We start from the raw sequence: 13,841 nt of genomic DNA, 5'->3' as shown, positions 1-13,841 counted from the left end.
TAAGATCAAAGCTCGAAATAACACAGGAAAACACATCATAAACAAGGAAGCTTTGTCAATATTGACACTGTTCAACAGAGTTAGTTGTCATTAGAAACTGTTTTACTTGGAAGTTTGTGAATAACATTTTTCAATGTCAATAACTTTTTTTAAAAAAATATCTCTTATACAGTACATCCCGACTACAGTTTTCCCTCCCTCCACTCCACCCAATTCCCACCTTCCCACCTCCCCTCTTCTCCAGATCCACTCCTCCTCTATTTCCCTTCAGAAAAGAGCAGGCCTCCCAGGGATATCAACTGAGCACAGCATAAGAAGTTAAAATAAGACTAGGCACAAACCCACATATCAAGGCTAGAAAAGGCAACCCAGTAGGAAAAAAAGGGTCCCATGGGAAGGTGAAAGAGTCAGAGACACCCCCCCCCCAACTCCCACTGTTAGGAGTCCCACAAACCAATGCGAATAACTTTTAAAAAGCTGAACTCTGCATGAGATAAAAGAAGCTTCCTCAATTCATTAGATGATTAGTATTCTCTAGGTATTCTGAATATATGTCATTAAGCAAAATTTCTAAGGACTGAAATGAACCTTGTTGACGCTGAGACACGTAGGAAGCAGTTTTTTAAATGAGTAATAAACTAAAGACAAAATGTTGGATATTTATTTTCCTCATTTTTGTTGTTCGGAGTGGAATCATTTAAAGACTGGCCTTTTGACAGCACATAGAGTGTAATATAATACTCTTGAGGAAAGAGTCAGCAAGGCTAGACCTTGTTAGCTCTTTGTGGAGTCCACAAATCACCAGATTTATATTAAAACGGGGTTCACATTTTAACTTAAAATACTGACTCTTGTGAAAGGATAATAGTTTAAAGAGAGAAAAACTTATCAGAAATCCGGGGGTTGCTAGGAAGACCAAAAGATAATGGCTAGCTTGTTTGCCCATCACCACCCCACTCTCTCTGAAATTCCTCTGTTGTTTTCCTCAACACTCCCAGGTAATGACTGAGACAAAAGTGGAATTTCCTAGGGAAGGGCCAAAAATATCACCAGACAAGGAAGAGGAAGCATAAAAATATCTCTCTGGAGGATACCAATTGTTAAAGACTTTAGCTCATGTGTGGAGGTGTGCAGAACATCCAAAATTCTGCATAGCCAGCCACTAGTGTTGGCTGGAGACAGGCGTGTGTCCTGCTGGGATCTGCCAGGAAGATGGATTTCAATGACACTCTAGAGATCTGTCATGATTTACGATGTCAACTCCCAAGGTCCCTGTGTAGTAGTTATCAAATATGCTAGAACAGAGAAACCCTATCAGAACAGCAACCATTAAACAATGAAGTTCTGTGAGGAACTCATGTCCATCCTTAGAGAACCAAAGGTATTCCCCTCATGATTCAACTTTAGAGCCATTGATTTAGTGGGACTAATGTTAAAAGGTCCCAGGATACACTTTACCCCATGATTAAATACTTCTCTACAAATGTCAGCAGTACATCAACCTTCTCTCTTATCCCTGCTCTCCAGATATGGGACACGCCATCTTGATCAAATCTTGGTGATGATCCCCATCTCTGTTTTCTGTACAATGACCACCAAACCACATAGAACCTTTTATTCTTTCCTGTGCAGTCATCAGTGCAAAGCACACGTCATCCAGGTTCTGGGCTATCTGTTACTCAATACCCAATCCATCTTTATTCCAGACTAAGGTTTAAAGAGCACAATCTTCACTGTATTTCTCTTTCTTTTGTTACCTTCAATGACTCTCTATTTTGTGGTCTAACCAACTGGGACTATTACTCGTCTTCTTAAGTCTTTTTCTCCTCTTGTTTTATCGTGAGCTGTACTTTCTCAAACCTTAAAGGTCCACATGACTCATGCATTGACTTGGTCACTTCCCGGCAGAAACATTCTTTCTAAACTCTCCAAGTTCTCATAATGATATGGGATTTCCCTCTGTATGCTGTGATTACCATCAATGAATAAAGAAACTGCTTTGGACCTATAGCAGGACAGAACTTATCTAGGCAGGGAAAACTAAGCTGAATGCTGGGAGAAAGAAGGGCGGAGTCAGAGAGAAGCCATGGAACTGCCTGAGACAGATGCTGGGAACTTTTACCGGGTAAGCCACAGACACATGACAATATAAAGATTAATACAAATAAGTTAAATTATTTTGTAAGACTTAGTCAATAAGAACCTAGAGCTAATGGGCCCAGCAGTGATTTAAATAATATGGTTTCTGTGTGATTATTTCAGGTCTAAACTAGCCGAGCATGTGGGAAGAACAAGCGGCCTCCATACAACATTGTAACATAACTTCATTGTTTACATTATTAATGTGCTTGTCTTATCTCTCTGATTGTGTTTTATTTGTAGGATACATGACATTTAGTGGGCATTATAGTAAGGTTAAGTGCAAGTAGTCAGATTTCTTGCTGTGGCCTACATAAGTTACTTTATGTTGAATGAGAGTGGAGTTTCCAAAGCTATTAAAAACAAGTGTCCCTAAGTGCCAAAGAATACAAGATAACACAGGGATTAAATACTATTTCTTATATTTCAAAAATGGAATTAAAGTTAATTGGGCCATTATCTATAAAAATGTACAACCAATATGAAATACTACATTCATTTTTTTTGCTAAAGTTCAAATAAAGTAATGACACTATTTTATCAGCAACTCTCTTTTACAGTTACGAGTTATCTCATTAAATATTGTTTAATATTTTTCTCAGCAGATACTGTGGGTTGACTCATACTCCTCAAAGTTCATATGTTGACACTCCCATTCAGTCTGACCCTATTAGGAGACAGGGCCCATAGGGAGATGGTAAAGCTTAAATGAGGTCACATGGGCAGGACCTTCATGTGACACGACTGTTGTATTCCTCTAAAGACACAGAAGGAAGGTTTCAGGAAATGTACGAACATGGCTTTCCACCAGCCAGAAAGAGAGTTCTTATCCTACACCCCTGACTATTTGATCTTGGACTTCAGCCTCTAGAACATGGAAAAGTCTACTTCTGTTGGTTAAGTTACTCCATCTGGAGTAACCTGTTATGACAATCTTAGCATAGGAACACAGTAGGTGAAATAATGTAGGACACGAGGTTAGAGGAGAAAGAGAGGGGCAAGGAGATCCCTGGGCATGAAAAGTCTGAGGCTCATCAGGTTCGAAGATGTCCCCCTCCAGGTTACAATGGATGTCACTGATAACTTCTTCCTCAGCTGCTGTGCTAGTCTCTGAGGAACAGCCTGGGTCTGTACCAGGTTGAACCATGAGTACTGCTGGTGACATCTTTCCACACTAAGCTCTCATTCCTTGCTCACCTCTCTCAGACAACTTGTTTTCTTTTCTCCAGTACTTGGTGGTTTCTAGGAAGGGAGCTAGGCTGTTTCTCTTCAGGAGTCGAATCCTTTTGCTGTGAACTGCCTTTCTCTTTCCACAGTCATTTGCAGGAGAATACCCATGACCATGTTTCCAGGAGGTGGCATCACCCTCTCGGTCCCCTGGTTTCCCCAAAGCAGCATTTATCATTGTTTTTCTATTTTATTGTTACTTTTTAGGAGCAAGGCTCTAGTACCTGACCTGTGAGCTTCACTCAGCTATGATTTGATTTAATATTCTGGTCTCTTCCTCTTTATATAAAAAAGTTTCCCCTTTCTAGATTCATAGGCTTCCCCTCTCCCAGCCTATCCAAAGTATAGCCAATGAACTAAACACTGAAACACTGAAAATTTAGACTTCGGTGTGTCCTGTATTTCAGTGTACTAAGGAGGATGTTGGGTGGGTGGAAGGAGGTTTCTGGTTCTGAGGTTTTGCATCGCTAACCTGGCTAAGGTGACAAAGATACTGCCCCTTTGCACCATACTCAAAGGTCAGTCTTTTAGGCTCTGCTTCCTCACAGCCAGCGATAACCAGTCTTTTATCAAGGCAACTTTCTTCACCTACTTATGACTTCCAGAAAGTTCCTAGTGCGTATTTGTTTCCAAATGTGTCCCACTGAATCTAAAGCAAGCTTTATATTTTCTTTCCAGTAGCTTTAGGACCCAGTGAACAACTCTTTAGTGCCTAGTTCCATATGGTGATTTGGTTTGATGTTTATAATGCATTGATGCTTTGCTGGTTTGCTCTACGATTTCCACCGAGTGAAAACACACTCTCCTCTCTGGACCCTCTGCCAGTTGGTACTTGACTGGCACTTAAGTATGGATATGTGTTCTCCTTTGGTGACCTCATTATACTTTATTTTCATACTAGGGTCTGAGTAGGGGAGGTGGGAGCATCTAAGAACTCGGACACAAGATTTTTTGAGCACAGAAGGGCATACCTTATATGCATGGGGGTGTCTGCAGCTCACACCGTCTGAGACACTTCCTTGATGTGTCATCATAGAAGGCTTATGTCTGTGCTTGGCCTGTGCCCTGACTTGCTCCCCCAGCTTTACCAACAGAAGGTGATGGGAAGCCTGGAGAAGTATTCCATTAAAGTGTTTCTCGTTCCTTCTTTTGGGTCAAAGTCCTATGTCTCCTGCACTCTCTGGATACTTAAGAATATGGGGTTTTAAGGGACGACAGCTACAGGTATGTTCCTTATGCTGGGTACATTTTAATCTGTTAGGACTTGCTGTTACAAGCCATATCATCAGCAACACTCATTTCATCTTCTTCCTTCTCTGTCTTTATTTTTTGGATGAAGAGATTCAGGGGAGGGGTGCCCACATTCCTTAATCTACCAAGAAAGATCTGTTTATTAGCGATGAAGTGAAGAACCATCGAAGTTAATCTAGGTTTATAGTTCAGCTTTACTTGGTGCCTCAGGACTCTCCCTCCTGCTGGCAGTTCAAGTCAAGGATAAAGAGAAGCAATAAAGACTAAAATGGAAAATAGTATAGTGAAATAAATGATTTTCTACACGAAGATGCCAAGGTACATCTGTGAGGTGATCCAATGCTTAAGGCGCCTCAGTCCACTGGAACAACCAGGAAGAATCTGAGGCAGTCAGGGGACACAGTTCCTTGAAGTGTCGCTAATGAGCTTCTCTGCTTCCCTCTGCCCCGAAATTCCTCAGCTACAAAGTGAGAGGACTGGGCCTCCAGACTTCCTTTCTAGATCGAACATCTGATAATTTCTTAGACTTTATGGTTCAGGGCACATTAGAGTTTTGTATCTAAGGATAACCTCCCACTGGCTATCAAACAGGTTTTACCCTTAAACAAGTCTCTTTTATGCTGATTTCTGTGCTCCAATAAAGGCTAGACAGGGTTTGTCTCTTTAGGAGTGAAAATTTGAGTGTCTGTTAGCATTGATCACAACAGACAACAATATCCCCGGAAGACAATAGAATAAAGCAATTATCTGTGCACTGTGATGAAACATTCAGGCCCAAGCCCTCAGACTCCACTCACTTCTCAACTATCAGGAACTGAGCATCTCACCTGTGGGCCTGACAGAACCAGACTGCTGCTACTAAGATTTATGGCAGATCAGTAGGAAGAGAGGAGCACTCGGGGGTGTGCTTGGCTGCTTAGACTATGTCACCCTTCTCAAGGGCCGGCACACACATCACCACGCTTAAAAAGAATCGTAGAGGAACCAGCTACAAAATAGGCTTGCCGCATTTACTAAGATTTGGAGGAGGGGACTGGAGAGATGACTTAGGGGTTAAGAGAACCAGAGAACCCAGGTTCGATTCCCAGGACCCACATGGCAGCTTACAACTGTCTGTAATTCCAGTTGCAGGGGATCCAGTGTCCTCTTCTGCTCAGTAGGATCCTGCATGCAATGTGGAGTACAAGTTCTCACACACATTCACATTAAAACAAAACAAAACAAAAACTGAGATGTGGGATTTGTGCTATGGTATCACATTTTAAGGGGGAAAAAAGGATTTCTCTCTTTTGGCCATTCTGCAGCCAAAAGATATTTGATGTTTGTTATTTGCAGCTTTTACAATCAGTCTGCAATCCTGGTAAGTCGGGGTCTAAGACTCACTCATCTTCTCTCTTGCTTCTGGCTACTATGCTATGCAGTCCTTTCGGCTGACATGCAGAACTTTTCAGTTCTGTTCTCTGTGTTGCTGTGTACTTGGTGCAGACAACAATACTCTGTGTAGCTGTTAAGTCATCAAGACAAGCTCTCTTGACTGCATTTTAGATCCCCAGCGTCTCCAACTTTCTTTAAGGCAATGAAAAATTACTCCATAATTTCAAAATAAATCTAAACACACGAAGTCTGCACCATGCTCATGACATCTTTTAGTTACAGAGTACAGCACAGATTTCTGTTCTTGTTTTCTTTTTTCTTTTTTTTTTTGTTTTTTGAGACAGGGTTTCTCTGTGTAGCCCTGGGTGTCCTGGAACTCACTCTGTAGGTAGACCAGGTTGGCCTCGAACTCACAGAGATCTGCCTGCCTCCGCCTCCCAAGTGCTGGGATTAAAGGCGTGCGCCACTACCATCGGGTTGTTTTTGTTTTTATGACATTCCTACTAATGCCTGCTCTAGAGTTACCCCACTTAGCAGTTCTCAGGGAGTCATTAGAGTAGCCACATCACTCTATTTACATAAACACAAGATCTCTAATTTTCACATGCTTTAAGACAGCCCTGGAACTAAGAAGAGGGTCGCTTTGCATGTTATTATTTTTAAAGCAGATCACTTCCTTTTCTCTTGATTTTTCAAAGGAGCAATGTATGTGTTTTTCTTTATGCAGAGTATTTGGGTTTGAATATGGAAAGCTTCCCACTGCATTCAGCCTCGGAATGTTGTTCCCCCCAAGTTTCTCATGACAAAAAGACAGAGCCCCAGAGGCAGGCTGCTGGCAGCTGAATTTCATTAGGACTTTGATGGGAAACTTAAGTTGGAATTATAAACATCTGTGGTTAAACTTCCCTTTAGTAAGCCATTTCCCAGAACTTAACTTTACCACACCAGGAGCAGAAGAGGAAAACGGTTGAAAGAGCGAGCCTGCTGCTATTGTGGGGCCCGGGAGGGTAGTCAAATATCTGGCTGTGGCTGTTATATCCCTAATGGACTCACAGACTCTTTATTTTAGAAAATTAATAATTATTTAGAAGTACTAATTTTGGGAGTTGAAGCAAGTGCCAAAAAATCTGAGTGGTTTCTAATTCAAAGTCTCAAAATTGTATCTGGCCATCCTCATATTTGTATGATTGCTATAAGCAAGCAAATATCCTCAAGACTCTCTCTGGCATTATATATTCCACAAAACTACAAGCCAGATTTGAACATTTGGGAATTTGTCATTTCAGAGCTTTTTTTCCCCACTACTTAATTTTTTGTTCAATTTCATCATTTTTTGCTTTGCTTTGTTGTTGCTGTCAGTTAGCTTCTCTAGAGCTTTAGAAAAACCCATCATTTCCCTCAGCTATTCAGATAGCATATTGCCGGTGTAAAACTCTTTAAAAACTATTAAAGAGAACGATTAGAAGAGACTTTCTGTAATTCCTCTACTCTTGGGTTGCATAGCTAGGAAATTTGCAGACGAGACAAATTATTAAAGATTCAGATGACAGAATCTGTTCAGCAAGTCATTAACCTCATCCTTTCCTGTGCTTGATGAAACTGCAGGGGAAGAGGGGGACAGGAAGAGGGCAGAGTGAGAGGCTGAGGTGGTCGCGTGCGGCCTGCTGATATCACATCCACATGTCATTTCACAACAATCTTGCCAGCAAAATCTTTCCACCAATTTTATAGTAAAAAAGAGAATCCTTATAAGATGAACTAATTTGCTCAAAGTCATGCTGCTGGAAGTCTGGACACCGATTCTCACATCTGTCTGGCCACAGATGCTGCTGGAAGTCTGGGCCCCGATCCCCACATCTGTCTGGCCACAGGCCCACATTTGGCCTCTGACGAAAGGTGAATGTCAAATATGGTAGAGACAGCAAAGCAAGTTGCCCGTGGCCTTCACATACACTTGCCTAGAACAAATTTTAAATTGAGTCATCAGTTTCAGCTAAGAGTCCAGATTTCATCTTCTCTTAAAAACAAACCAAAAACAAACAAACTAAACAGGGAGACAAGCTCCCAGAAGAGTTTGGAGGGTGGAGGGTACTGAGGGTATTCCACTCTGGATGACTGTCTCCCGTGACTCAGGGCCCATAGGTTGCTCTTCTTCCTTAGTTGGCTCCACTCCAAGCTTCTGTAACAATCTGAATTTTAAAAATTCCTTTGAGCCATAGGATCCAGCAATTCCCTGGCTATGGACCCGACGGAAGTGAAAACAGGGACTCAACCAGATTCTTGTACACCATTGTTCGTAGTGGTATTGTTTCCATCTCCCAAAGGAAGAAACCACACTTATTTCAGTGAGTGGATGAGCAAACAACAATTGTTGAATACACATACATCCATATATGTCAATTATAAGTATTAAATATATGGATGTGAATGGAAGCCTTAGCAGCTGAGATCCTGACGTGCCTACACTGTGGATGAACTTTGAAGACTCTTGCAAATTGTCTGCCGACCACCACACAAGCACTAAGGCACACGATGCCACCCAGTCCCCTCAATAAAAGAAAAAGAAATAAAAATGTAAAAAAAAAAAAATAGTTCCTAGGCAGGGCAGGCAAGGACTGCTACCAGTCTTCCTTCATTCTAACAGTGTATGCAGCTTACACGGCTCTTCCAGTAGCACCGAATAGGGTATTGAATAGTGTATTTTATACTTCATTAAAAAGAAAGCGCTCTCACAATTTTAATAAAATGATCCTTATGCATGATTCTGTAGACTCTTCTCCATATTCCTGCACAGTCAAGTGGATTTTATAAACTCTATCCCGGCTGAGCCACTTGGCGGCTAGGAGCTCGGGCCTCTGGTTCTGTACCTGTCTCCCCATCTGTGACACGAGATGACAATGTACAGGCCTAGCGACTAATGGAGGTGACAGGAGACGCTGTAGGGAGTGTTAGCTATACCATGGCAACGATGTCCCAGTCTTTCTAAAGTAAGGCGTATGAAATCTTCTTTGCAGTTTGGCAAGTAGACTCTGGTGTCCTGGTCTGCTTCGTTTTCGGCACGGTACTTAACTCGTAATCAGTCTGTAAGAGCATTCGCCTATTCCGATGGATGTCATTATTTTCTCTCAGATTGCTTACCACTTGAAGGGAATGGTGAAAGTGTTTTTTAAAATTGCTCTTGCTACCCGTTTGTTGTTTGTTTGTTTGCTTTTCTCTGTAAATCTGCCTATTGTGTGAATGTAAGAAGCAGAGATTCCAAAGACCTAATCTAGCGCTGCTGCAACAGCCGCCCGGGGTGGCTGCCTAGGTTAGTGGCTGGATAATTTATTGGCCACACAATCTTTTTCAAAGCAAGGGGTTGAGATAAGGAAAAGGAAAACAGATTGGGAAAGAGATACGATTTTCTGTAAACATTCCACAACCCTTCCCTTCTGTGGCAAGGAGCCTAATAGTGTGTCAGGGCATGGGGCTACATGTCAACACAGAAATGAATGGAGGGAAAGTCCCTCAGAATGATCTCCTTAGAGCTCCTTTAAGCAGGTAAGTTCACTTAGAGTGAAGTGTCCATGGGCCCAAGAAGCAGTGGTATTTCTGGAGGAAGTTAGCATGATAACGGTGCACTCGCGTTAGGGCCTGAAGCCCTATTTTCTCCTCTCAGAGAATTTTCACCTTTATCAGTGATTTCTCTTTCTCATGTAGGTATCAAAACCAGTCACAACGATGAAACTCGCCACCACTCACTCCCTCTTGGCCCTCCCAGCGTTCCTTCTTTGCCCTGCATTTCTCAGTGCTGCATGTTGCATGTCCATCTAGCCTCTACCTCTCGCCCAGTGTTCTTGACCTTGGCTGACTCTTGGCTGTGTCTCCACAGAGGAGAATCTTGCTTTCCCCAGGGGTACTCTGATGCTGGTTGCTTGTGGACATTTGCTCCGGTTCTCTGGGGTCATTTAGTCAAGAAGACTTCAGATAGATTCGGATCACTTACCTCGCAGTAAAATCCACACACATAGATGTCCCCAACTTTGTTTCATCATTCCTATCAATCGCTCCAGGCGAGAGTAGAAACAGTTCTCTCCCCAGCTCCGTGAGAACCAACTACATCCCCCCTCCCGCCCACGCACAACTTTTAGACTTTCATTTTGCTCTTTACTTGCTACAGTGCACTTGACAAACTGAAGGGGTTCTGTTCTCCTTTTAAAATGTTCTCAGAATGCTGAATGCTGCTTTTGAAAATATTGGTCTCCTTCTGGGCCACACTCACCCACAAAAAACATCACTGCCATACACTCAGTGGTAATGGACTCAGTAAATTGTTTGTCGAGGAGCAGGACGCAGGAAAATCCTCACGTGGGGTGTAGAGTTCTCTCACATTCCTTCCCTCCTACGGGGGAAGCTTTTCCCAAAGAAAGGTTGGCTCTTCCTTGTCGGCCTGCCAGCCCATCTTGTCTTTTCAATATGTTACTTTTCATTCCTGTTTGCTCCCAGCTCACACTGAGTACCACTGTGGGTTGGAGCCACCGCTCTAGGACAAGCATCCAGGCATGGAACTTGGGGGAGCATCAGGGGACTTCTGCCAAGCTCCTCCCACTGACCCACGCTTGCCTTACTTTTTTTTCTTCCTGCTTTTGGAGAGTTGGTTGGAGAATAACCATTCATATAAATCCAATTCAAATAAAGTAGACATATTTTTAGAGCACCCTCCCACCCGCATTTGAACCCCTCCCATGAATAATGTGACCATATTCTGTTTTATGTAAATACAGTTTCCTGGCCCAACCCAGTAAAACAGCCATTACATGTTATTACATCTCTGGGGTGTTTTTGGTTTAAGATCTGCCTCACTGGCTATAAAGAGCATGGGAAACCTGCTGCCAGGGCACTGGGATCATCTGGAGACCACAGGCGAACTGGAGGCTTTCTGTGAAACTATCCTTTGGAAATATAATTAGCGGCATCCTACCCTGTCTACTGTAATCTTCCCTGGGATGACTAATACCGTCTTTCTCTCCCCTAAATCCCTCAACTAGTATTTTGACCCTAGTAGACCCTGACAATATTGTGCATTTAGCTGCCTATGGGGCATTCTTTCTGATCGGAACAATATAGACAAACACAGATATAATATTAACAAACATTAGGTAAGTTAGTAGCTTAAAAATCTCCGAGAAATAACACCAAATAAGGGATCAAAAAAAAAAAAACACCCCAACACTAATCCAGCGTGATCACTTATACCTATGTCAAACACTGTACTACCGTCACCATGGTAACCAGAGAACATATTAAAAATAGTTACCAATGACTTCTCTAAGCCTCAAGTTTCTCTACGTGCAGCTTGGGCAAGCTATTACTTTGGTAAAGTGAGGAAGCTTGCAGTTAAACATGATCAGAAAACCTGCCATCTTCAATGCTTTGTTGCCACTGTGCTATACATGTGTGTGCATGAGAAACTGCTGGTAGCCCCAACATTACCTTTAAGGCACCCTAACATTCAAATAATTATTATGAGATACAAATACAAAAAATAGCTATGTATGATATGATCCTATCTTTAGATTTAACATATTCACATACAGAAAGCCCGGACAAGTTGAATTAAGATGACTAATGAAAACACGAGCAAAAATGAATCTTCCACAGTTGGGACATGATAAAGGTTTATTTACTGTTTACCTGTAGTCCAAGTTTAATTGCGTGTCTTATACTCTGTATCAATTCTACTCTTATGCCAAGCATTTCATTCAGGGGCTTTCCCTGCTGGAAGCAACACGTGTGGAGATAATGTTGCCCGGGGTTAGTTCAAAGAGTGCAGAGAAGCAGTGCATTACTTCCCATTGATGGAGTTTGGCTAGTCTGGCCTGTCCCCCTGTGTCGGGGTGCGATCAGAAGCCAGGTCCCTTCCTGCTCATGGGGCTTTTACTCTGAACCCGAACGCGCAGGTTCTATTTACCTGGCCCCTGCCGCAGAAGCATGAGTAGAGCTTTCACTTAAGAAGGGCCATCTTGCATTTTATTTCTAATCAACAATTAGTAACTCTAATTATGTTACCAATGAGTAGAATTAGGAGCAACAGTTGAGACTTCACCGATTGTAACACTTACCAACCTGCATCACTACTTTAGTTGTAGGATTGTTGTAGCCATGGGTACAGTGGTGTGTGTGTGTGTGTGTGTGTGTGTGTGTGTGCTGTTAGGTCAATTGCTCTTTCCTTTCCCATGAACTTAGGTGACTTCATTTTTCTCCTCCTTAGCATCTCCCACGGCCTGGACATGCTATTATCTGTCTAGGCTCAGGGGCTCTTAAATCACTTACTGCACACTTATTCTCCAAATGTCTACACTTCAGCTACTTTTCAACTTAAAAGTCTCTTAATATATAAAGAACAGTGTCTCTTTGAATAAGCATTTGATCAATAGTATATCGTGATCATCTCTCTTTGTGAACGGAGCTTGACTTAATCTTGCTTCTGGCTTAGAATGGTTTATTTCTGTTTAAGGCATCTGCCCTAAAATTTCCTAACAGTTTCCTTTATAGCAGATTAACGTCCCCCCCCCAGCACCCCACCCCCAGCACCCCATCGGCGGCACCCCACCCCCAGCCTTGAAGAAACCCTTTTGTTTAGTTCCAGACAGAAGGTTAGGTCTTTTAGCAATATTGTTCCCATTGTTCAAAGAGCAGAGAGGAACAGGGAGATAGTGAGGGGCACACACATTAAGCGACAAGGCTCGACTATTGGACACACCAAAAGGCCACCACCTGCATACTGCTGAGGTCTTTTGTGAGTCTCACAGACCCATGGGGAACATGACGGGTACAGCTGGAAGAGACAGGTTGCAATGCCTCACCTTTCAACTCACATCCAAATCCAATTTACAAAACAGAACTCTTTATTTCAACTGAGGGGACGCAGTCTAGGTGAAACTCTAGGCTGTCAGAAGGGACACAGAGAGAAAGAGGATTGTGGTCCAGCCGGTAAGCACAGGTGCGCAGCAGGGTGGCAGGGGACACCTTACCTCAGCAGCAGGCGGCAGGCGTCCCAGAGTCACGCGGGGGTCGCTGGTCTCAGGTGGGTCTTGCCTACCGACCACTGAGCTCCCCTCGATGTCAAAAGGAAAAGCATTGCCGTCCCCGGATGCCGCGCGGGAGCAGGCAGCACCCCAGAGGAGCCACAGGGGCAGGACTGAGCACCAGGCTGTGCTCCAAGCCATCTCTCCGCTGGTATTCAACAAGCCCTTCCTAAAGCGAAGGATCTGGGGCTCTTGGTGGGCACCCCCAGAGGTGCAGCCCGATGGCTGGTGTTTTATCTTCTTTGGCGGTATTTAGATCCAGGAACCCAAGTTACAACTTTGTTGTTGTTGTTAGAAGTAGAAAGTGAGAGTCAACGTGGTCCCTCTGCTACTCGCCTTTCCCTCCCACCCACCCTCTCACTTTGTCTCTCGTCTCGGCGCTCCTAAGGGTTGGGCTCTGGGACCTATAGGCGCCCGGCGAGCATCAAAAGGCAGCAGAGCGGGACTGGCAGGAGCCGGGGGAGCGCGCCTGGCCACCTCCTCTCCCTGGCGGCTGGGACCGAGGACGGCGCAGCTCTGGCTTCCTTCCCACACTCATTCTCACCACTCCCTTTCCACCTTCCCCTTCCAGGCCCTCCCACTCCAAGTTGGCTTTCAGACCCTGAGGTCAGGCCTTTCCTTGTCGCCCGCTTCCCCTCCCCCCCTCGCATTTTGGAGCACCTCCAAGGACTTAAGATGAATATTCAGCGTTCCCGATTGCTTCCCCACATCCCTTATTTACGTAGCCAAGGCGCCGGATGTCTGATCTATATTTATATAGATTTGTATGTGCCCCCCGCCTCT

The 13,841-nt window shown here is 43.6% G+C and overlaps 1 protein-coding gene across 1 annotated transcript in view; it reads right to left on the bottom strand.

Annotated features, from left to right (window-relative positions):
* The window catches only part of Lama4 (laminin subunit alpha 4), a 144,866-nt gene extending 131,482 nt beyond the window's left edge, over window positions 1-13,384 (bottom strand). The window contains 1 exon segment of the mRNA XM_057762244.1: window positions 13,005-13,384. Coding sequence (XP_057618227.1) covers window positions 13,005-13,199 — 195 coding nt within the window. The 5' untranslated portion in view covers window positions 13,200-13,384.
* Between the last annotated feature and the right edge of the window lie 457 nt (window positions 13,385-13,841).

The sequence above is a fragment of the Chionomys nivalis genome, chromosome 2 (assembly GCF_950005125.1).
Source record: "Chionomys nivalis chromosome 2, mChiNiv1.1, whole genome shotgun sequence".
Classification (NCBI taxonomy): Eukaryota; Metazoa; Chordata; class Mammalia; order Rodentia; family Cricetidae; genus Chionomys; species Chionomys nivalis.
The sequence above is the reverse complement of the archived record's forward strand: the minus strand, read 5'-3'. Positions and strand labels throughout refer to the sequence as shown.